Genomic DNA, 24857 nt, shown 5'->3' on the forward strand with positions numbered 1-24857 from the left:
TAACTTTTGCCCTTGGGGAAACTGCAGAATGTCTGAATTTTCCCATACAAATAAGTCCCAATGTAACAAATTATAACATTGAAGAATTAATATCCTATATACATCTGAAGAATACACCTTTGCAAACACAGTCCTATAGCTGCTTTATTGGGAAGCAAAATTTTATCAGTTGGTAGGCCTTTTTCTTCTTTTAGGCAGTTACATTCAATCTCTTCTATAGCTGGCTGTGCTGTTCTCTCTCCCCTTTCTCTCCCCCAAATCAATGAGACCAAGGTCAAAATATAGAGAACGGTATAAGAGCAGTACAAGAAACTTGGCACCTGCAACTTTGGAGAGGGAAAGAAATGAGGACTAAGAAAACAGTGAAGTAGTAAAATGCAGTGAGGTTAAGAGGGTGGGTTTTGGGGTCTAAAAGAATTAGTTAACATCCCAGCTCTGCAGCTTATAAACCATATTATTTCAGGAAAATTACATAAATATCCTGAGCCTCATTTTCTAGCTGTAAAACAGAAATATAAATGCTTGCTTTATGATAGGGTTATAGTAAAGTCTAAATGAATTAATATATGTAAAGGACTTTGTACAGTGTCCAGAATATATGCACTCAATAACAGCAATTTTATCTAAAGCTGAAATTAATGAGGAATAAGGTATCTGTATCTCTGAAAAAGTCACTGAATAAATTGCTAGATAACAGAAGTGGTGGACAGAAACCAAGTCTCAGTCTGCTCAGGCTGCCATAACAAAATACATAGACTGGGTAGCTTAAATAACAAATTTATTTCCCACACTTCTAAAGGCTAAAAGCCCGAGATCACGGTGCCAACATAATTTGGTTCTAGTGAAAGGTCTTTTCCTAGCTTACAGACAGCTACCTTATCACTGTGTTCTCACATGGCAGACAGCGAGAGCAAGTAAGCTCTCTAGCATCTCTTCTTATAAGGTCAGTAATCCTATCATGAGGGCCCTAGTCTCATGACCTCATCTAAACCTAATTAATTCCCAAAGATCCCATCTCCAAATACCATTGCATTGGGGGTTCACACTTCAACATATGAATTTTGGGGGGACACAATTCAGCATCAAGTTTTATAAAAATGAAAGATAAAGAAGTTGGTAAATCTTGGTTTGGGATCAGAAACAAAATGTGAATTCTCCATTTGTTATGATGAAGATGCAAGCATGCTGCATTACTATGGAGAAGAGAAGAATGACTTGGTCCTCCATGACTAACTAAGGGATATGAAAAGAAAAAGGAGGAATGTCTTCTCTTCCTTTGGCTTTATCTTAACTTAATGTAGTTAAACCAGCATTTTAGAGAGAAAAGAGGGAGACAGCCTCCTAAAACAACTCTGATAATATTTAGGGAATAAGTAAGGAACTGGTAGATATTTGGCCTAGTCACAGGTAATGAACTTTTTCAGCTTTTGTTTATCTAGAAAGTCTTAATTTCTCCTTCATTTCTGAGGAAAAGTTTTGCTGAATATAGTATTCTAGGTTGGCAGGGTTTTTTTGCTTTCAGTACTTCGAATATATCATCTCATTCCCTTCTGGCCTGCAAGGTTTCTGCTGAGAAATCTGCTGACAATCTTAAGAGAGCTCGCTTACACCTGACCAGTTGCTTTTCTTTCGCTGCTTTAAAGATTCTCTCTGTGACTTCTGACAGCTTGATTATAATGAGTCTTGATGTAGGTCTCTTCGGATTAATCCTAGTTGGAATTTTTCAAGCTTCATGTATGCTTCCTGTATGCCCATTTCCTTCTTCAAATTTGGGAAGTTTTCAGCCATTACTTCTTCAAATAGGCTCTCTGCCCCTTTCTCTGATTGTCTGAGACTCTGACAGTACATTGTGAAATAATAAGAAATATATATATATTGGTCTCTGCCCTCAGTTCCTAAAATCTCTGTTAAGTAGGGATGCTAGAAACAAGTTTTGTTCTAATATTTGGTCTTTGACCCCAGTTCCTGACACAGATCTCCTAAAAACTTTGTAATTTCCTGAGTAATAGGAGCATGTGACACAGAGCTCCTAAATCCCTTGGAATTTCCTCGATGATAGGATCATCTTTTGTTCTAAAGAAGCAACTCTTGGTGAGCTCCAGGATAGCAGCTGGTTACAAGAAAAACGGAGCCATGATTAGAAGCTTAGCACTTTCAGCCCCATCACCCATTCCCTGGAGAGGGGAGAGAGGCTGGAAACTGAGTTAATAATCAATCACGCCCACATGATGAAACCTCCATAAAAATCCCCAAAGTACAGGGTTCAGGGAGCTTCCAGGTTGGTGAACACATTTACATGCCAGGAGAGTGGCACACCCCACCTTCACAGGGACAGAAGCTCCTGATCTTTGGACCCTTCCAGACCTTGTCCTATATATCTCTTCATCTGCTTATTCACTAGTATCCTTTAAAATATCCTCTGTAATAATTGGCAATAGTAAGTAAACTGTTTTCCTGAGTTCTGTGAGCCACTCTAGCAAATTATTGTACCGAAGGAGGGAGTCCTAGGAAGCTCCAATTTATAGCCAAGTTAGACAGAAGTTGTGAGTAACCTGAGGACCCACTACTTGTGATCGGCATCTGAAATGAGGCGCAGTCTTGTGGAACTGTGCCCTTAACCCATGGGGTCTGCACTAACTCTGCTTAGTGTCAGAATTGAATTGAAATGTAGGACACTCAGCTGTCAGAGAATTGGTCAGTGTGGGGGAAAAAATAGACATATCTGGTGTCAGAAGTATTGTGTTTGAAAGTGAAACACAGTGCATTTTTCACAGACATGCATATATTGTCTGCTTGATGATATCACATCAAGTCCCTTAAGGTCTCTTTATTCTTTTCTTTTTGCTCCTCTGACTTGAAAATTTCAAATGACCCGTCTTCAAGTTCACTGATTCTTTTTTCTGCTTGATCTAGTTTGTTGTTGATCCTCTCTAGTGAAGTTTTCATTTCAGTCATTGTATTCTTCAGCTCCAGAATTTGTTGGGTTCTTTTTTATAGTTTCTATCTTTTTTTGTTGATATTTTCATTTTATTCATAAACCATTTTCCTGATTTTGTTTAGTTGTCTGTGTTCTCTTGCAGCTTATTGAATATCTTTATGACAGTTATTTTGAATTCTTTGTCAAGTAACTCATTGATCTCCATTTCTTTTGGTCAGTTTCTGGACATTTATTTTGTTCCTTTGATTTGGTCATGTTTCCCAGTTTCTTTGCACACTTTGTTATTTTTTGTTGAAATTTGGGCACCTGAGGAAACAGCCTACTCTTTCCATCTTCACGAACTGGCTTTGTACAGGGAAAGATCTTCACCAATCAGCCCGGCTACAGATTTTGGGGTCCTCTCAAACCTTTCCTGTCAATGTTTCTTCTCTGGGCTTGTGTGTGTAATTTCCCAGCTGAAGAGGTTTGCCTGTTTCTGCTCAGGAGGTCCCCCTGGTATCTGTCTGTGGTACTGCAATCTCTCTGGTGGTGTAGCAAGGCCTTTGTTCTCAGCAGGCCCCCAGGCATCCAAGTATGCTGCCACCTTACCTGTCAGTGCTCCAGGAGTTAGGCAAGACAGAAACCAGTCCCCTGGGCAGTACCCTGAAGAGTCAAAATGCTGGATGTATCTTACACTCCTCTTTCCCACCTGAAGGAAAAGCCACAAGTTGGGAGTTTTATCCCAATCACACCATGCTATGCTGTGCAGGGAGTGGAATGAGGTACAGCAGGTGAGCGTAACAGGCTTTCCTACCCACTCTAATGCACCTCTTCTTGGTCTGGCACTCGCCTGGGTGCAGTAACCTCTCAACTGGTTTCTGAGGTTCTCACAAAGGCAATCTGGTCTGTATATTGTTATTAAGTCAGTGTCTTCATGGGGGATGGAGGGCCTGGAACTTCCTATTCCACCATCTTGCTGATGTCACTCTTGTTTACATTTTTTAAAAGTTTCTTTGAGGACTGAAACAGACTATAAGTAAATACAATACAGAAAATGTTAACAGCTGATAAGTAAAAGCTTTCCATCTTTGCAGAAACTAAGCTACTTTTCATTTATTTTCAGCAAATGCCAACTGACCTTTCAAAACTTCTAAAAGTTAATCAATGTAAAGACTCACAGAATTCCCCCCATTTTAACTCGTATAATAAAACAACAAAGTCTTGGTTTTTGAATTAAATATAATTATTGGAAATTACATCAAATATCTTACATGTTGCAAGAAACACTGATTATAATTTTTTAAAAAGTTAATGCTTACAGAGAAAGATGGAGCTATGAACTAAAGTTAGTTCAGAAACTTATGTACCTGAATGTTCATTTATATATTATTAATTCTGGTAGAACAAAAAAGTCCAAGCCAACAATTATGGGCATACCAAAGGACTCTTAAACCTCTGGCACCAAATTCTGATAGCTTACAGTATCCCTAAATAGCAACACATCCTGAAATAATTTGATTTCCTACAGGTATTTCCAAGGAATGCATTAAATACATCAGTGTGTATTAAAGACATAGCTTGTATGGCCAGAAACAACTACAGTGCTCAGAAAGATTATTTCTGAACGAATTTTGCATAAATGGATTTGGACTATGAAAAGAAAATCTATGATAAGTGTATTATAAATACAGAAAAAAACTTTATTTTAAAAAGCTCTCCATAGAATTTAGTACAAACTATTTATACTATCTATTAGTTCATGAGGTTGCTGTATATCTCTAATATTTAGCACACTGCTCACAACAGGTGATCAACAACCAATTATTTTTGTTAATTAAAATTAAGAATGTAAATGCTAAAAAAGTATACAATGCTGAATCTGACAACATAAAATTAAAAAGAAATATAATACACCGTTTTCTCTCAAAAATATTATTAAAATGTTTAAGAGTAAACAATTACATTGATAGAATTATGATCAGTAATATCAAAACATACTCCGCATCTATAAATTTATGCAAAATAGATACAATATTGAACTGGAAGTCAAAATAATTGATTTCTAATCCTAGAGTTCACCAAATCTTTAACTTCTTTGCTTTAATCTGTAAGATATATGAAATAGTAGAAATAAAAGCAGAATAAATTGAAGATACTATAATTTTAACTATCCTTCAAATGAGATGTAATTAGCTAAGAAGGTAAATTCCCAAGCCACAAATCCTATGCTGCCTTCAGAAAACAGGCAATGACTCTCCTTGACATACATTAAAAATACTATTTAAACATAAGAAAGATTCAAGAAAGGATAGAATGAACCTTTAGAGTATGTATGAGAATACCTATAGGTACTCAAAAAGAAATCTGCTGAACAGAAGTGAAAAAGCTAAATATACTATACTAGATCATCTTGTAAAATCAGCACTGCATGCGATTACATACCAAACACGTAGGAAAATTTGCACTTACCAAAAGACTGTAAAACTGCTTAATCAGAACAGACACTACTCTCAGCAAACGCATGCAGATAGGAAAATATGGTTTTTCAACTGGTGCTGGAGAAGATGAAGTGCTGGAACCTTGTCTGAACTTTATATTTGGAGAAAAGAGCTTTATCACAAGAGGACACACCCTTTCTTTGAGGAGGAAACTAAATTCCTGGTGCTATTTACAAAGATAAAAAAAAAGAAGAAAGAAAGAAGAATTAACTTAGTTTGTACTTAATGCTTCTAAAACTTAGTCTCACTAATAAGTAAAACTTTTTAATAACCAGTATGGATAATTCAGCTTTATTATAAGTGTATATAGTTTATTATTTTACAGTTCACACACAATTCTGAAATTAGTATTGCTTTTCGAGAGTATAAGATCAAAATGATAATATTTCAAGAAGTTTTAAAAAGAATCTAAATTAAAAAGGAATGTTTAATGACATTAGAATTAAGTGATGCTTATTACTAGGAATTTTAATTTTAGGAGGACACCAGCAATCAAAAACACAAAGAACAGAAGAAAGAAAATAGATAACACAAATTCAAACAGATAGAGCATTTAAAATAGGCAGCTGAGGAGAGAAAACTTTAATAAAGTATAATAATTATAAAATTTACTGATTTTATTTTACAAAGATAAAAATTCCATTTAAACATAGAAGATTTAAAAATTAACTGAATATTTTGTTCTACTTAGACTGCTTGAACAGAATACAATGAGCTCGGGCCGGCCCCATGGCTTAGCGGTTAAGTGCGCGCGCTCCACTGCTGGCGGCCCGGGTTCGGATCCCGGGCCCGCACCGACGCACTGGACGCACTGCTTCTCTGGCCATGCTGAGGCCGCATCCCACATACAGCAACTAGAAGGATGTGCAGCTATGACATACAACTATCTACTGGGGCTTCGGGGGAAAATAAATCAATAAATAAAATCTTTTAAAAAAAATAAATAAATAAAATGAGCTGATAAAAAACCGAATAACAAATAAGCATTATTATTTTAAAGTCTGAGGAATCCTGCAAAGAATTCTTAAATGTTACTTACAGTCATGGGACATTATGCAGAAAATCTTCCTTAACCTGTTAATTCTCTGCCTATTTTAGCCAAAGTAGTCTAATTTTACTGACAATATAAGGCCCAGACTACCTTTAATATGTAACCTCAAATATATATTATTTTGTTGTTTTAATCATCCAAATTTCACTGAGGCTGAGAACAAAGAATCATAAAAATCATCCAATCTAATCCTTTAATCTTACAGAAAAGGAAAAATAAGGCACAGAGCAGTTTATTTGCTCAGAATCACAAAAATTTTTTAATTTATCTTTTAAAAAATCAGATTCATTAGAGAAAAAAAGAAAATACAGATAAGCGAAAAGCTAAAAATAAAAGCCTTGCCTAATCTCACCTCCTGGAGATAAGGTAGTGTCATTGTTAACTCCGAATGTATATCTTTCTAGACTTTTATATGCACTTTAATGTACTTTTTAATTCTTTCCCTCAATAATGGGATCTTAAGAGTTAAGTGATTTGAAATTCTACTTTCATATCTACAGTTAGATTCTTTGACCGCCAACATGAAAAGTAGTTAAGCCTGTTTTCACACTTTACTAAATAATGTTATGCATTGGTTAACTTATTAATATTACAGACAACCCTTAAAAGTTTATCTATTCACTTTTCTCCCCTCACAACTCAACTGACTGATTATACCTGGGTTTCCTCCACAATCATTATCAACCACCCCAAGTCCACTGAAAATACTCTCATTATACTCATCATGATCTCTGGGGATGAAGCAAACATTGCCTTTCGGTCGTCATCTTACCAGATCTCTTTGAAGCACCTGACATAACTGATTACTTGGTTTATCTTGAAGCTTTGTTTGCTGTTATCTTTTATTATGTCACATTCTCTCATTCATTCCTGCCTTTCTGGCCTCATGTTCTTAGTCTCTTGTATGCTCATCTTTTCATGCTCAACCACTTAATGTTGAGGTTCCTTAGAGCTCCAGAGTACAGGACCTCACTTCCTACACTATGCTAGCACCACAGGTGATCTCATTCACTCTCATACCTTCAATTAACAACTATATGCCAGCGATGTTTAAATTTACAACCTCAGCTCAAAATCTTACTTCTGAGCTCAAGATGCATAAATTCAACCGTTTTGCATGTACTCAAATACCTCAAAATGAGTATGTTCAAAACTGAATAATCTATCCTTTATAATAAAAATTCTGCCCATAGAGTGCTTGCTAAGATGGAAACATCTTAGCAAGCAGTTCACTGCTCAAGCCAGAAAGCTTGAAGTCATCTTTGATTAATGAGGTATAATAAGTTACATAATTTGCTGATTTTCTTTTGAAGAAGGCAAAAATACTGCCTTTTCCCTCACCTACTACAACATTTCATTGATTTATTCAGCAATTACTGACTGCTTAATATGTACCAGGCACTGTGCTAGCGAAAGGGATTCAGGGTTAGGTACAATTTTGTGCTTGCTCTACATTATAGAGTTTATTTTCTAGATGAGAAGACAGAGCCTTTCTCAGGGTCACTGCTCTAGAGTCTTCTTTTCCTATTCTACCTATTCTTTCAATTACCTACTCTTCATCCTTCAGGTAGAAGCTTCATGCCCTTGATTCATCACCAACTCTCCACCAGGTTTCGAACCTATGTTATTCATTTCCATAGCATTTTTTATACTTTTCCTTTCCAGCATTAATCACATCTTATCATTCAGTTAACATTTTTCTCCCCATTAGACTTGTTAAGTGCCATAAGGGCAGGAATTTTATCAGTTTGATTTAAATTCTGTATCCTTGCCACTGAACACAAAGATCAGCACACTCTAAGAGATAGGTAAATTTTGGTTGAATGAGTGAATAATGAGTAAAAGAAAACAAACACTTATTTCCCAAAGAAATGTTGTAAGAGTGAATTCTAGGGTCTTACACAGAATAATTTTTTTTTTTCCCTCTGTACTACAGCAGGAAAAATAGAGTAGGAATTTTGTGGGTACAGTAAATCTGGAAAAAATTTTTCAAATCTTTTCCCACAAAATCAGAAAATGCCATCCCCACTATAGAAATTTCTAATTCAAATTCATCTACCAATTCATTCCTTCATTCAGTATTTATCGAACACCTGCCACATGCCAGGCACTACGTGCAGCAGGCATCTGTACAACAGTGAAGGAAGTCCCCGCCTCATAGAGCTTTCTTTCCTGTGTGTCAGGAGATAGTAAGTGCTAGAAAGATAAATGAAGAGGGGTAGGAGAGGTAAGGGTGCTGGCGTGAAGAAGCTGCCACTTGACACAAAGTGGTCGGGGAAGCTTGTCTGGTAAGGTGACCATGGAGCAAAGACCTCAAAGGAGTAAGAGAGCAAGCCAAAGGGGAGAAAAGCATTCCAGGCCCAGCACACAGTAAGCACAAAGGCCAGGAAGCAGAGGTCATTTAAGGGACAGCAAGAAGGACAATGTGGCTAAAGAGTGAGAGCAAGGGGAAGAGTAAAAAGAGACAAAGGAATATCGGGGACTAGATCATGGAAAGTTCCAGAGATCATAACTAGGACATCATCTTTTACTCTAGGTAAAGAGGACATCTACTGAAGCACTTTTACAAAAGACTGAAAATATCTGACTTGTTTTAAAGGCCATTCAGGATACGGTGTGACAAGCAACTGTAAGAGGATATGGCAGGTATAGATGCAAGAATAGCTAGGAAGGGAACGCAATAACTCAGGTAACAGGTGATTGTGCCTTGGACTAGAATCATTGTGGCACGAGTGGTATGAAGTGACTATATCCTGGATATATTTTGAAGGTGATGGTTGGGATGTGGGGTATGAATGAAAAAGAGGAGATAAGGAGAGAAGATAATTTGAAATCTGGATCAACATGGGTTCAAATCCCAACTCTGCCATTTGCAAACCACAAAACCTTAGACAAATTACCTAACCCTCTGAAAGTTTTAGCATCCTTGTGTGTAACGTAGGAATCACCGGTACTTCTCAGGCATTTGTGATTAAAGACTATGTGAAATGTAAGGAAACTGGCACAATCATAGCATGTAGTAGGCAGTCAAAAAGTGGTAGCTCCTATGACTATCATTTTATACAAGACCATTAGACAAGTTATATCTAAATACTGCTTATCCTATTATAGTACAAGAAAGGGAATCATCAGTTAATATTGTTTATTATCACCAAAAGCATTTAACAGTTGCCTAATGCATACCAAAAATTATAAGCTATATAAAAATAATTTCAGTCCTAACTCCTAGGCTAAAGGATCTTGCACTACTGTGGCTCTTGATTCACACATTTTGTATGTAAGAGAATGGATAAAACAGATGTCTTAGGGAGGCAGCTTGGTAGGGGAAGGAGCTAGATTAGATTAGAGGTTGAAAGATGTAAATTTTACTTTAAGATCTGCTAATAACTAAGGAACTCTATGTAAATCACTGAATCAATTTTGGACTTTCACTTCTTCTAAGTAAAATGAAAGCCTTGAATTCTTGCTTACTTTTTCCCCTATTAACGTTCTGTTTTGAAATATTTTGTATTGCATGTTAAATTTATTTATTTAATAAATATATCAAGCATTTACTGCTTCTTTCTTCCATTTAAATTATCCAAAAGCACATACCTACATATAAACAAGTAAAAATCATTAACAATTTCTGTAAGCTGTTAAATATTATAAAAATAGCTCACATACCATATTTCCCTCATACACCCATAGATTGGGAGATGCCTGACTAGATAGTCTCTAGAGATTCCCCCTGATGTTAAAATTTCTAAATGCTAGGGCACTACACAAATGTAAGATAACACTAAATTGTTATATGTTTAAAGTCTGAGGCTATAATTCTTTGCACCTTTTAATGTGGAAACAAAATACATGTTGCTTTCTTGAAAAATATCTGTGAAAATAATTAAAGATTAATTTTATCGCAAGATACTACAAATGGCTTACTTGTAAAAAGACTTGTGGAAAATCATTCAGGACTGACTCAAGTAACTCGAGGCCAAATGTTCGAGTCATTTCTGTCATGCCCACTAACCAGTAAGGAGCATCAGCGTTAACCAACTGACAAAGGTCCTGGGAAAATATAAGTCAAACAATAAATAAAAAATAAATAACACGTTCACATTCTGGAATGAAATGTGCTTTTCAAAACTCACAGTTCATAAAATTTTTAAAAATTCTCTTTTCTTATGTAGTTGTTTTTACTCCTTAGAAACTAAGCATTGGTAATTCAAATTTTGACAAATTGTATATCTGACTAATGTCAACTCCTAAAGACTCATGTAACTATTGACAATATATAGAGTGTACAGATAAATGGCTAATCTAACATTCTTTTAATGAAAAACCATTTAAAATAACTCTTTAGGGAGCCAGCCTGGTGGCGTAGTGGTTAAGTTCGTGTGCTCCGCACCAGCGGCCTAGGATTTGCAGGTTCGGATCCCAGGCACCGACCTACACACTGCTCATCAAGCCATGCTGTGGCGGTGTCCCACATACAAAATAGAGGAGGATGGGCATGGATGTTAGCTCAGGGCCAATCTTCCTCGCCAAAAAAAAATTAATAAATTAATACAAAGTAATCCTTCAATCAAAATTAATAAGATTTTTAGTGCAGATGAATCTTACTTAAAAGATTTGTTCATGTTAAGTAATGTAAAAATCAGGTATTTATATAACAAATTATATTAAATAGACCAAGGTTTATCATTTAAATTTTTCTTGTTAAAGGAATTATTTAGTATAACTAGGCATCCCTATTATATCTATTTTCTAGTTCTGGGTTTAATTAACTTTATTTCCTTAAAGTGAAACATAACATTTTATCATGTTAATTAGCTATAGAGGCTCTCTAATGTTTGAGAACTTTGTAAAAATACTACTTTTGACACATTTTAAACAATTGGCACATTACAAAAATTAAATCAGACATAAAATGACAAAATCAAAAATGCACACAAAACTATATTCCATAATAAAAATTATTTTTATCAAGTGAAATACCTGGAAAAGCATATATGCATCTTTAGCACAAGGTTTGAGGGTACTGACAGATCTCCTGTTACTATTTCCTTGAACCAGTACTGGTTGTTCTATAGTATCTGCAATCAAAATAAGATGGGTTTTAGGAGTTCATAATGACCATTAATAAATCATATATACTATTTAAAAAGTATGTTTAAAATAAACACTTGTTTATAGAATTATAAACTTTATTTATAAGTTCGGAACTATGCCTCCAAAGTGAAAAAAATAATGGGAATCTATTTTTATACAAAATGCCGTAAAAAATCACTCTTTACTATTTTATATTCACTTTGATAAGCTTAGTATCTTTGTCCATACATTTGATTTTCCCAGTCTCCCATTCTCCAGCCCCTTTATTTCATGCATTTGAAATTCACATGATCTTTGAATGTGCCTTTAAATATCAAACAAACATATAATAAGTTTACCATATGGTTAATTCCTATATCATCTCACCATCTTCAAGAGAATTAACTGCTTGGTCTACCACAACTACTATGTCAGTTACAGGTACTGACTAGCTAGGAAGTAGCTAGAATGGTGCTTCCCAACTCAGCATTTCTCTGAATACTAATAAGATACCATCCTCTATAAATTATGACAGGCTGCTTAAATAAATGTTGACAATAACTACTTGAAAAGAAAGAGGTTCTAGGTATTTCCTACCTTATTAGAAAGTATTTAATCAGATATTAGTCTTTAGAGAGACACAGCTAAAATTACCAATCCAGGAATTATATTGAGGTTATGAATATATAAGACATTCCAATTTTTAACTGCCCTCTTTCATACTATAAGTTTAATTCCTTAATATTTCAAACTGCTAGAATTCCACCTGCATTTCCCCTAGGAAAAATGCAGAAAAATCAATAAACCAAAGTCAGTGAAAATATTCTAATAAACTGACAGATTAAGAATGCCTGAAATGAATGTGAAAAATTTGACCAATGGTTAATTTCAGGAAAAGTGAAGTAATTACTAGAGTAGGCAGCACTATCATTACTTACTAGTATTGCCATTTTTTACCAGTATTACCAAAAGAATATCAAATGAAATGAAAAATTGCATCAAGTCAAGAGTTTAGGAAAAGAAAAACTACATACGGGGAAAAACAGTTTAATTTTTTGTCTCTTGACTATATAAAACAGGTTGCTCATGATGATAGCACCTTCTGAACTTTTCAACTAATCAAAGGAAAAAATTTACTTTTTATAAAATAAGGATAAATGAAAAAAATGTAATTTCTATAGCTAAAAGTTATCAAATTATAAAACTTGTAAAAGAAACAGAGTATATCTGCTCTCTGAAAGGACAAGTTTCTAAGTTTTGGGGACATTTTTTAAATCACAAAGAAAAAGATGTTAAAAATTACAATAAACAGTATTTGACGAAAATATGAAAAGATTAATCATAAATTATATAAATATTCTTGATTAACACATGTTAATAGGCACAGGCAAAAATTCACATGAGGGAAGCCCACCCTTGGAATTTTACCCTAAGAGAAGCAATTCAAATGGAAAAAATACATGTAGGAAGACACTCAAAACAGTACTAAAATATTGAACACAGTGTAAGTGTCCAAGAGACTAGTTCATTAAATATAGAATAGCCACAAAATATAATGCAACCATTAAAATTGAAATTACAAAAATGAAAGAATAACATGAAAAATTCATATAATGTAATGTGTGGCTAAAAATACATATAACACAATATTTGGTTTAAAATGTGCAATTATCATCCTTAATATGAAATTGTGCACATATTAGAAATAAACATGGAAAATAAAGAGTCGACTTCTTAGGGTGATAAAATTGAGGGGGATTTATTTTTTTGAATTGCCATTATTAATATAATAATGTCAAAATAAATATATTTATTAAAGTATTTTAGTTTTTAGGTAGCCTAAGTTCACAGAGCAAAGGCTGAAGATCAGTAAAAGAGAAATCATGGACATAAGAACTACCCACTGTCAAAAGGAAATAACTTTTATCATTTCACCTCTGTGTCGTTCATCCTCAGCAACCATCCTCTCAAAAACCACAGTAACAACTTGTCGCACTGTAGCAGCAGCTGTATTATTTGTAATATTATCTTTTGTGAAGTGTAGTCGAAAACATAGAACGATTGCCTAAAAAAGCAATTTTCATTTAGTGTGAAATAAGATTTAAGAACATGGCTATTACCTTTATTTTATCTGACATAACCCAAAATTAAATAATTTATGTTTGGCTCTTTCAATCACAAACACTAACAATCCCACCCTTTTATACACTAAAACTACAAAATTCCTTAGATTCTGAAATAATTCAATTCTCAGTAAATACCTAGCCACATGAGATTAGCTAAGGTAATGTGAAATACATCTTTCATAATATGGTTCTTTTAACATGTATATAATAATGTGCTGTGCTTTTATTTCCCCATAGTTTGTCACATCACTAATCATCTGGAGAAACACTATATAAATTCCCTAAGCATATAAACAAATAAAAATTCTTTTAAATCAACTTTATTAACGAGTAATTTATAAACGTACAATAACCTGTATCCCTTTGAAGTATGTAATTTGATGAGTTCTGATAGTTATAGTCACCCATGAAACTACTGCCACAATTGAGATACAAGACATTCCATCACCCTAAGTTTCCTTGTGCTCTTTTGCAGTCCATTCTTCCCTCTGCCCTTGGCCCAGGGTAACCACCCACCTGCTTATTTCACTACAGATTAGCTGGCATTTTCTACAAATAGAATCATTCAGTATGTACTGTTTTGTGTCTAGTTTCTTTCACTTATAATATTTGTGAAATTCATCCATGTTGTTCTTTGTATCAGTAGTTTGTACTTTTTTCTTTCTGAGTAGTATTCCATGGTTTAGGTATACCACATTTTGCTTATCCATTTACCTGCTGATGGACATTTGGGTTATTTCCAGGTTTGGGCTACTGTGAATAAAACTGCTATGAACATTCATATACAAGTCTCTGTGAGGACATGTGTTTTCATTTACCTTGGGTAAATAAACACCTAGAAGTGAAATGGCAGGATCATATGGTAAGTATAGGTTAAACTTTTTAAGAAACGGCTAGTTTTCTAAATTGGCTTTACAATTTTATGTTCCTGCCAGCAGTATGTATGAGTTCAGAACTATTCCACATCCTCAACAACACTTGAAATGGTGAGTCTTTTTTAATTTTAGCTATTCTAATGGATGTGTAATGATATCTCCTTGTCATTTTAATTTGCTCTTTCCTGATAACTAATGATCTTAAGCCACTTTCTATGTAATTCATTAGCCATTTGAATATCTTATTTTGTGAAGTGTCTTGTTGAAATCATTTGTCCATTTTTTATTGAGTTGTTTGTCTTATGAATGAGTTGTAAGAGCTTTTTTTAATAAATTCTAGATAAAAATCCTTGGTCAGATATTTTTGAATATTTTCACCCATTCTGTAACTTCTTTTATGGTTCATGGATTTTGTGCCCTACCTAAGACATCTCTGCCTACCCCAAAGTCCCAAAGATTTTCTATGTGTCCTTTTAGAAGTTTAACAGTTTTAAAAGAAGACATCCTTGGAAAAAAACATAATGGTAGTTTAAATTCTATACCTTATATCATATTAAAAATTTTAAGGGAAACAAGCCTTTGATACCACTATTACTCTTTAAATTTCAGCATAAAGGAAAGGTACTTGTTATGTAAAAGCTTTCATATGACTCAATTTTGTATTATTTCTTTATACTTCATTTCTCATCCCAAAATATTACATTTCCAAATTAACCAACACACTAAAATAAATCCTATAATTATTTATGGAACTATAATCAGTTCTTATTGTTTGGGAAGGTCAAATGCTAACATTTTATAAAATTTTAAATATATGTATCAGAACAATAACTTGATGGCTAGAAACCAAGAGGAACTCCATACAACAAAAGTATATATAAAAATACATAAAATATTTTATAAAGCAGGTATGAGCTTAAAAGCATAAGCTATTGGCAATTACGTAAAATCTCATTATGACCTAAGAACGTCAAAAGAATAACTTGAAAAGACAGACAGATATACTTTCTAGAGACAGTACACATAGCTTAATGCGACAGTATCCTTTTCTACTTTATAAGCCATCCATCCTTAAAGGCATGCAAATTATAATACAACTATTATTGCAAGTCCAACAGGTTCCTTAAACAACGAACCATTAATTAAAGGCTGTTCTTTATATTACTCTCTATACTTTTTATTCTTTAGAAACATTTCATAATTTAAAAAAACTTTTTAGAGACTGAAATAAATAATAGAAGAGCTGTTACATGTTCCAAAGAGGGCAGGAATGAGGAAGAAATGAGAAATAGCTATCATATAAGCAGTTTATCTAGTATAAACACCAAAAGGACAATTTTCCAGCTACTTGAAGGACAGATTTAAACTCTCTGGCTTATATGTCATATACATGTGAAATTATTTTTAAAAAAGAGGAAGCGAGGGCTCTTACAGGCAATATCCAAGGCAATTGTGGAGAATAGTGATGACTCAAAACGCACTTGTTTCTCTCACTTTCCTCTTCCTCTATTCCTACTCTTCTACTACTTTTCTTTTTCCATTTCCTATTCATAACTAAGCCTGTCAGCTATACCCAAGCGGCTTCGCTTAATCACTCTAACCTGACCTCAACTCTAATCTGGGGAAAATAAGGCACCGAGAGTTTTTAACGTGCAATGTCCATTATCACAATAGCTACAGGGAAGCTGCTTTTGGTTCAAGCAGCACCAGGCTTTTCTCTTTCAGCCAGTTTATTCAAATGCTGTCTCAAAGTACTTACGAACTTTGGCAAACAGGTTTCCTACCTTAGAGAGTGCCTCGTCATGAACTACTGTATTGGTTGTCAAAAGAACAAGAACTGTTTGAAGTAGCTTAAGTTCTTCCAGACTATTTTCCATTAGCTGCCAAAGCATGTTAATTATATTTCCAGCTGCAATCTGTAAAATAATTAAATTATTGTCAACAAATAAAATATAGGTGCTCAGGGCCCTAAATAAGAAAAGGTATACAAATACTACCACACCTGGAAAAAATTTCTTGATCACAAAACCCATGCTTCTATATAGATCCAAATACATGTCCCTCAACCAATTTGAGGCTTACAACCAATTAATTTTCTTCTCAAAAAAATAGATTTCTTTAAAATATAAAATACTATTTGAATATATGCAAATAATACAGTTCTGAAATACCTAGTCAAAATCAAAGCTCACTTCTACAATAATATGAGTATATTTCTTTTGGACATTTATGAATATGGACATATACAAATTATGAGTCTGCTACTGTTTCTTATATATTATCCCACTTACAATATGTTATAGAAAAAACAAAATGTAATTTAAATTAACAACACATTTATAAACTCAATTAAATCTGACATTGTTTAGAATGCTATACTAAAGACAAAAGAATTTACCCCTTCTATTAAAGCACCTTATGGAGTACAAAGTTAAGGTAACACCATTACATGTGAAAGCAGGTGCAGCTTCACAGCGATGAAATATTTTTCCCTGTTTTATCATCATAAGGTTAGATACCAATGATACACTTCGGTCAATGAACAACAAATTATCACTTCAGATAATCCAGGAAACAGTCATGATTTTCCCTCCTACCTTTTTTTTTTTCAAATTATGAATTATAGTCTCTTCAATGATATTGAAAATTTGCTTGGCTCTCAAAATTATCTGTATTACTGAACTGTGACGGCTTAGATTACAAATGACTTGACAAAATGCACTTCATTTTTATTTATTATTTATGAGTGTTTAATAATGAGACAATTTGTTAATCTTTTAAAATTAAGCCATGTCCTTCAAGCACATTGCTATTCATAAAACTGTTTACATTAAATATCAGGTATGCTTCATTCTCCTCTTCTGAAAACTCCTGATTTTATTCTTAGGTGCACAATTCAGATAAAATCTTCCCATTACCTCAGACACAACTTCGTGTGACATGAGTCTCTGAATGGCGGCCAAACACAGCTGAGTGATCTTCGGTTCCTTGGTTCCACAACCCATCAGAAAAGGCTGAACAACCTCTGAGCTGTGCTCTCTCAATGCTTTATTTAGAACACATATAAAATGATTATTAAATCTAATTCATATATAGCAATATATTTTTTATATAATTACAACCAGTAATGACAATCTCAATAAAAACCACTTTACGTAAAATAAACACCAAAGTAAAAATCAAGTAGTAAGAGTTAAAATACTTTTGACAGATACTACAGACTCTATCTAAACTACACCCCTGAACTAAGCTTTCCCATGCCTTTCTCCTGACACTCTGTATTTTAGTTCTCCTCTATCTGCTGCTATAAACTCTTTAAGGACAACTTACAAGTTCCATCCTGCCTCAGAGGAGCACTCTACTTGTTCAACAGTGTAGAAGGGAAAACATGAATAAGAATTCTAGAGCACAAAAAGTAATTAAAAATAGAATACCCATCATCCCTACCACACTTCTGAATGAATATTCAGAAACTCCCTAGAATTTTATCATATGCCTTGAATTTACATAGCCCTAATTTCTTCTTCAAGAAATAAACGCATTAAAAACAATATTACTTCTCTTATCACTGAAGCATTACTTTAACTGAATGCACATGCTGTAATTCCAAATCTTAATTTAACCTCTTCTACCAAGCCAATTCTTTCAGAAGTTTTAAAGTGGCAACAAAAATGTAAAAGGTTAGAAAATGTACAAACTTAATTATATATAATTAAATTTACAAAACAAAATTGAATCATTACACAAAGATGAATAAGACAGGTTTGTCATCCTCAGCAAATTTGAAAAAATAGCATGGAATTTTGAGTCAAAAGAACATTAACCTAATGTGTTTGGAATATGTTTTCAAAGGTACCACATCCATTAAGTATTTTTTGAGTTTAAGACTTGTAATAACACACAATTCTGAGTTTTAACATGGTTTTCAAAAGAAATTGTGAGAAAGTCATCCAGAATCACCATTAAAAGTATAAAACCAGTGTTCACAATAATTTTGTCATTTAAATCCCCACCTTTCTTCTCCCAAAGCTCCCTCCAGGTATGGTAAATGAAGACTACAATTTCCTACAGCACGCTCTGCAGAGGCCCTCAGCCCGCCAGCATACATTACTACAGCACAGCTAAGAGACAGCAAATCTGACTGGCAAAGAAAACAGTGTTTCCAAAAGGGCTCCCTTGCCTTACTTCCTCGCTTGCTTGCGCATAAAGGTTCTGATTCAAACCCAGAGATATAAATTTCTGAAAGCAATGTCTCAAAACATTGAAATAAATGGTTAAAAGATAACAATAAAGCTCAAAAAATACCATTCTGTAGCAGTAAATATCCTACCATATTTAACCCTGCCCGAATCACTGAAGTACGAGGCTACCCCTAATTCTGCTAAACATTCCCAATTATTAAATGTTGTGCAGGCAAATAAAAATTTTCAATAGTAACAAATTGCATTCATAATTTTTATGACGTTAACGTGCTTCTCATTTGCGTTATATAGATAATAATCTATATAATCATATAGAGTTTACAGGGCATGATGTGGCCCATGTGACACAATAATTAAGTGGCAAAGCCAGAATTTGAAAATGTCTTCTAACTCCTGGTTCACTATTCCTCCCACAACATTATGCTGCCAGTCTTCAAGGTTAAACAGCACTTGATGCAAATGGAAGTCAGAAGAGTTAAAAATATCTAAGAGGAACCAATGATCCGCACTTTAAAGTGGTCTGCCTGAAATCTTCAGATAAATGAAGGAAAAGGATTCTGTCTTCATAGAAGGAAACATAACGTACTTTCAAAGAATCTCTGAAGACAATGATTTTAAACACACCCATCGTATCACACAGAAACAAAATCAGTGCCAGTTAAACTATGATACAATGCTTTCTAATCAGAATTTTTCCTCATAATTTCATCCTCTAGGCCATTCAGGGCATTGGGGATGCCTCAGTCTTCGAAAGAGTACTTCACTACTGCCTCTGAGATTTTCTCCTAAGCTGACGGCACCCATGCTGCACGTTTTGATGCTGGTGCTTTCTGAACTTACCATAAAATATTAACAGAAAGTTTCTGTACAACAACTAGTGTGACATTTTAAATAGCAATTAAACTTATGTGATATCAACAATGCATGTAACTCATCTGATGTGATAATAATATGAACAACTACGTACAAACTCACAAACACACTGAAAAAGACAGCCACAACACTACCTGGCCCACAGTGATTCTAAGATGCCGTCAATTGTAAGATGCATACCAATTTGGGAAATATTCAAACGTGAAAAAACTGTGTCTCATTTGTAAGATGCATACCAATTTGGGAAATATTCAAACGTGAAAAAACTGTGTCCCTTAGAATGAATAAAATAAGGTGAGTTATAGTGAAATGTTGTATACATGTCAGTCACAGTTATCCAAGTCTACCAAGCTGAGATAAGCATAAGGTAGTAATAAAAATAATTTTTAAAAACTTTATTTTAATGTAACTCAAAGGAATCAAACATCTCTCTCATCTCCTTCCCACTTGTTTTTCTCCCAGTTTATAGGAGAATATAACGGTCAAAATGAAGTTTCTATATTCTATATTTCTATATTTCATATATTCTATATGATCAACAAAAAAATAAATAAAACCTACTGATCTATTCTGTCTTTCAAAGCACAGTGTGAAAAACAAAAAATATATCCACTGTATCTAGATCACAATACAGTAAGACAAAGATCATATGAAAAAAAGAAGTTATTGATTTTTGTTCTTTTAAAAGTGACAGTAGTCCTAGGAAGCAGAAATTAATCTTGCTCTTCTAATTGAGATACCTGCTCTCTTTTCATATACAGGAATTTTAATGCCATGCTAATTAAGCATAGCTTTATAGAAAAACCTTCCTATGGGTTTAGACTTTAGAAATCATATCAAGGAAAAGCTGTACAGCAATATAAAGACATCTTGTTTTAACCATTTTTTTTTGTCATTTCAGGAAAAAAAAGATGAAAAAGTCAACTCTTTTTAATCAAAAATTCTCTATTTCAATTTCCATTAAAATATAAAGATAACTTTTGGGGGTAAGGAAAAAAAGTTTATTTTCTACCTAAGTCCCTTAATAAGCATAACTCCTTTAACAGAATAACACTGTGTGTTTGATGAATATACTTTATTTCCAAATGTTATAACTGTGAGATCAAATGATGCACTTTCACACACCTGGAAAAGGTCCAGCAGGTCCCCATATCCTAGGGGTTTCCTTGCTCTGAGCAGTTTCACTGCATAATTGTAGTTTTTATCCTGGAAAAAAAGAATTAAACTAGGATACCCCACTATGAATCACATTAATAGGGGTTAATAAGTTTTACTATGATAAATTTTAATGGCCATTAAATAACAAATTATAATTCTTATGAAAGAAATAAAATGTGATGTGTACACAACCGCTATCTTCAAAACCCTTAAAAGCTCGTTATGGGAAAGACTGCTATTCCCAACAACATTAAAAAAATTTTAATGGTTGAAAAGGTCTGAAAATATTTTAAATGATTCAAGAATAGGAGGACAAATAAAAATATGGCTGTTTCATGTTAAAAGCACATTACAGGAAAAGGAAGGATTATTCAACAAATGATGGCTATACAACTGGTTAGTAATTTTGCAAAAGAAAAAAAACCTAGGTCCTCACATCACCCTGTAAATTATTAATTAAGAAAAAATCCAACCATAGGATTGGTTTTCTTTTTTTTTTTTTTTTTTTTTTTAAAGATTTTATTTATTTTATTTTTTGCCCCCAAAGCCCCAGTAGATAGCTGTATGTCATAGCTGCACACCCCTCTAGTTGCTGTATGTGGGACTCGGCCCCAGGATGGACAGAGAAGTGGTGCCTCAATGCGCACCCGGGATCCGAACCCGGGCTGCCAGCATCGCAGCGCGCGCACTTAACCACCAAGCCACAGGGCCGGCCAGGATTGGTTTTCAACCAATGGAAGAAGGGCTTCCTAACTAGAGAGCAACAAAAGAAATTAAAAAATTAGATTATGTAAAAATGAAAAGCATCTAGATAAAAAATTAAAAGGTAAATGACTTGCAGAAAATATGATATAAACATGATGGGAAGTTAATTTTTCTGTATAAATAGCTCAAACAATTTGATAAGGAAAACACAAAAACCTCAAAAAAATATAAAATGAAAAAAGGAAATAATTTAATATGTTTAGAAAAAAATGTTCAACATTAAAAAGAAATGTCAATTAAAATAAGTCATTTGCCTGTTCAATTACAAAAAAGATTTTTAAAAATAATAATCTAGCAAGAATGTTATAAAAATACACTCACATATTATTGGTAAAGGCATAAACTTTTACCTTTTCAGAAAGCAGTGTGGTGACAAATTCCAAGAACAAGTATATACCCTTTAATTTAATAATTTCATTTCTAGAAATTTATCTTAAAAAAATAATCCTAAATACTGAAACATGCCTAACGTACAGGAATGGTTAAATAAACTACAGTCACTTGCTGAAATACTATGGAGCAATTAAAAAAATCAGAAAAGATGGCATCAAAGAAAAATATTTATGATACAATAAAAGGTAGGACACAAATTAAAATTTTAAAAAGTAAAATAAAAAAAAAAAATCCAAGGAAAAAGAATAAGTAAGAACACACTACGTTGTAGAGAAACTATGTAATCTCTCTGGCCCACTCGATCAACTTGTGAGCACGGCACTAGCCACAGCCCCGTGTCTCCTAGCCTGGATTCTAGGAATTGCCTACCAGCAGACTTCTGCCTCATTGATGGTACAGTGAAGTGTATCTTCCACAGTGCTGTCAGAGTAACTTACATAAAAATATGAGCATGCATGTGTTACTCGCTTCCCTAATTCAAACTCTTTCCACCCAGTTGCTCAGGATGCCGCACAAAGGCAGCACGTGAATAGCATATCCCAGCAGACCAAGCCGTTGTACACCGCAGGTACTTAAGCAACCTCCTTTACTTTCCGCTTCTACGCCTTTTTTGTCTGGCTAACTCCTTTCTAAGCTTCAAGTCTCAGCTTCAGATTCCCAGGCTGCGTTTGGTGCCTTCTCTATGTTCCCATAACAAGCCTGTCTATACTACCGTACTGGCATTTACCACACAGTCGTGGAATTCTCTGTTTAGAGTCTGTCTCCTTCATTACTCTGTTATCTGGCTGACATGAACTAAATATGACAAAATTCACGTACTCAAATAATCATAACATGTTAAATTAAAGACAGGTAGAAAAACACATGAGAGGCAGTGATAAGAGACTTCACTTGCATTTTGGAGTGACTCACTTATTAGCCTGCATTTAATGAGGGCTTACTATTTCCCATGCAATGTGCTAAATACTAGCAACATAAGGAAGAACAAGATATTGATCCTGACCTCAGGGAGTATGTCATCTGGAAGGGAAAATTTCTAGCAAAGGACTTCAAAAAGCAAACGGAAGAGCAGGTAAGCTAAACAGAATGAATGGCACACACTTTTCAAGCATATTTTTTGTATTTCCATATAGACTATAAGCGAATTATATTACCCATCTTTGTATCTCCCCTAGTGATTCTTACATAACTATTTCCTTATTAAGAATATGTTGTATGATATACTCTATAGATGTTTTTAAAATATAACAAGTATATGTATTGATAAGATAGAATATACTAAATAAAATCAGAGATTTTAATGTCAGAAAAAAATTCCAAAGTACATTTACTTATTGCTTCTTAAATTAGAGACCTTTTAGTAACAAGACCATGTAGATATGAGAGAAATTGTATGAGAAGAGGACACAAATCATACATAATGATTACCCATGTAAAAATTCTGCATGTATACTGACAGTAGCTGAAAGCAGCCATAGGTAAATGTAACTGTTATGGTTTTGAGTAGGGGTTAAATATACAAACTTTATTGACTTCCTTGTTTCAAATATTTATTCTAAAAACAGATTCTCTGCTTATGTAATTTTTGAATAACATAAGCCTTATTAGTCAATTTCAAGTATATTGTAAGCTGAGATAATAAAAACAATTAGTCATATATGGTAGTCAAATGTAAGATTAAGGCATTTTGCCTGTAAATGAAAAACTTGATGCTGCTATCTCTCTTTTGCAGAGTTTTATCTTTAAAGAAAAAGGAGATTTGGAGATAACGATCTGTGTATGTGAATCAGTGCTGACATTACCTGGCATAGCATTCCCACTTCTGTCAGCATTCATGACAGCAGTGAAAACAAAGAAAAATAAACATTAAAGGAGGATGCTTAAAAAAAGGGGAGATGTAAAGCAAAGATTTATTCTGTAATGTAAATAAAAACTTCCCTTAGAAAATAAATCTAGGAAACTAAAGTTGGCTAGAAATCTATGGTGTGTACCATTAATCAGACCAGTTGATCCTAATCAACGGTTCTAATTTTTATAGCAACCTTTCATATTTTCTGAATATTCAGCGATATCTGAGAATTCAATACCCCATTTCATTTGAGATTCCTCAATTGTTGGATATCTTTAACATCCACTACAGTGCAAAGTGGTAACCTATAGTCTCTAGCACTATGGAGAAGTAAACATTTCTCAGAAAATAAAAAAAAGTTAACTAAAAATTTTTCTCAGTATTAACTGTACTCTAAATTAATTAAGTAGTTTAGAAACTGCATATTGACTAATTTAAACTCTTTGCTTCTCAAGAGGCTCTGATTTTCAAGATGACAGTGGTCTAAAATCTATAAATTTTTAGGTATCAATTGCTATAAATACTTGGTAAAAGATCCTAGGCAAAAGTTTAAATGCTAATATAGCTCCTCAAGTACATGGCTCTGGATAATGTGGATAGTAAAGCATGAACTATTAATTGTTTGTGCATAAAGATTTGTACTAGCTTGATTTGAATAAAGCCAACTGAATTAAAATGAAATTAATAGACCACCTATATATTAAATTCATACTGACTGAGACAAAATTTTTCTTACTCGTCCTTGAGATTAACTAATTAGACATTTTACTTGGTATAGAAGTCTATAACAGACAGTGATCCTCTGAAGAAATCAGTCTTTTTAAAAAATCTTCCATTGACTACAGACCCAATGAAAATGTCTATTATTGGAGAATAATTAAAGACTTACCATGATATCAGCAATGACAGTAGCAAAGGTAAATATTTGTAATGATATTCTAATATGATTGGCCTATGATGTCTCCAACTTCAAAATATCCAGGTCATAATTTATCTTTAAACATTAACTTCCTCACGGTAGCTAATCCACCCAACACGCATCTCCCATAATCCACTTGACCTCCCCAATCCAACCAT

General features: G+C 33.8%; 1 protein-coding gene across 7 annotated transcripts in view; it reads right to left on the reverse strand.

The window, feature by feature from the left end:
* MON2 (MON2 regulator of endosome-to-Golgi trafficking) overlaps nt 1-24857 on the reverse strand; it is a 101422-nt gene that overhangs the window by 60616 nt on the left and 15949 nt on the right. For 6 of the 7 annotated variants that reach the window (XM_087442092.1, XM_004429359.3, XM_004429358.3 and 3 more), the window contains 6 exons: nt 17459-17586; nt 16325-16456; nt 13475-13604; nt 11447-11544; nt 10391-10516; nt 5387-5581 (listed from right to left, as the gene is read on the reverse strand). In XM_087442092.1, coding sequence (XP_087298218.1) covers nt 5387-5581; nt 10391-10516; nt 11447-11544; nt 13475-13604; nt 16325-16456; nt 17459-17586 — 809 coding nt within the window. Of the gene's footprint in view, nt 1-5386; nt 5582-10390; nt 10517-11446; nt 11545-13474; nt 13605-16324; nt 16457-17458; nt 17587-20740; nt 20822-24857 lie in introns of all 7 variants that reach the window. The other variant, XM_087442094.1, reaches the window with a different exon arrangement.

The sequence above is a fragment of the Ceratotherium simum genome, chromosome 17 (assembly GCF_057802395.1).
Source record: "Ceratotherium simum simum isolate JZ-2026a chromosome 17, ASM5780239v1, whole genome shotgun sequence".
Lineage (NCBI taxonomy): Eukaryota > Metazoa > Chordata > Mammalia > Perissodactyla > Rhinocerotidae > Ceratotherium > Ceratotherium simum.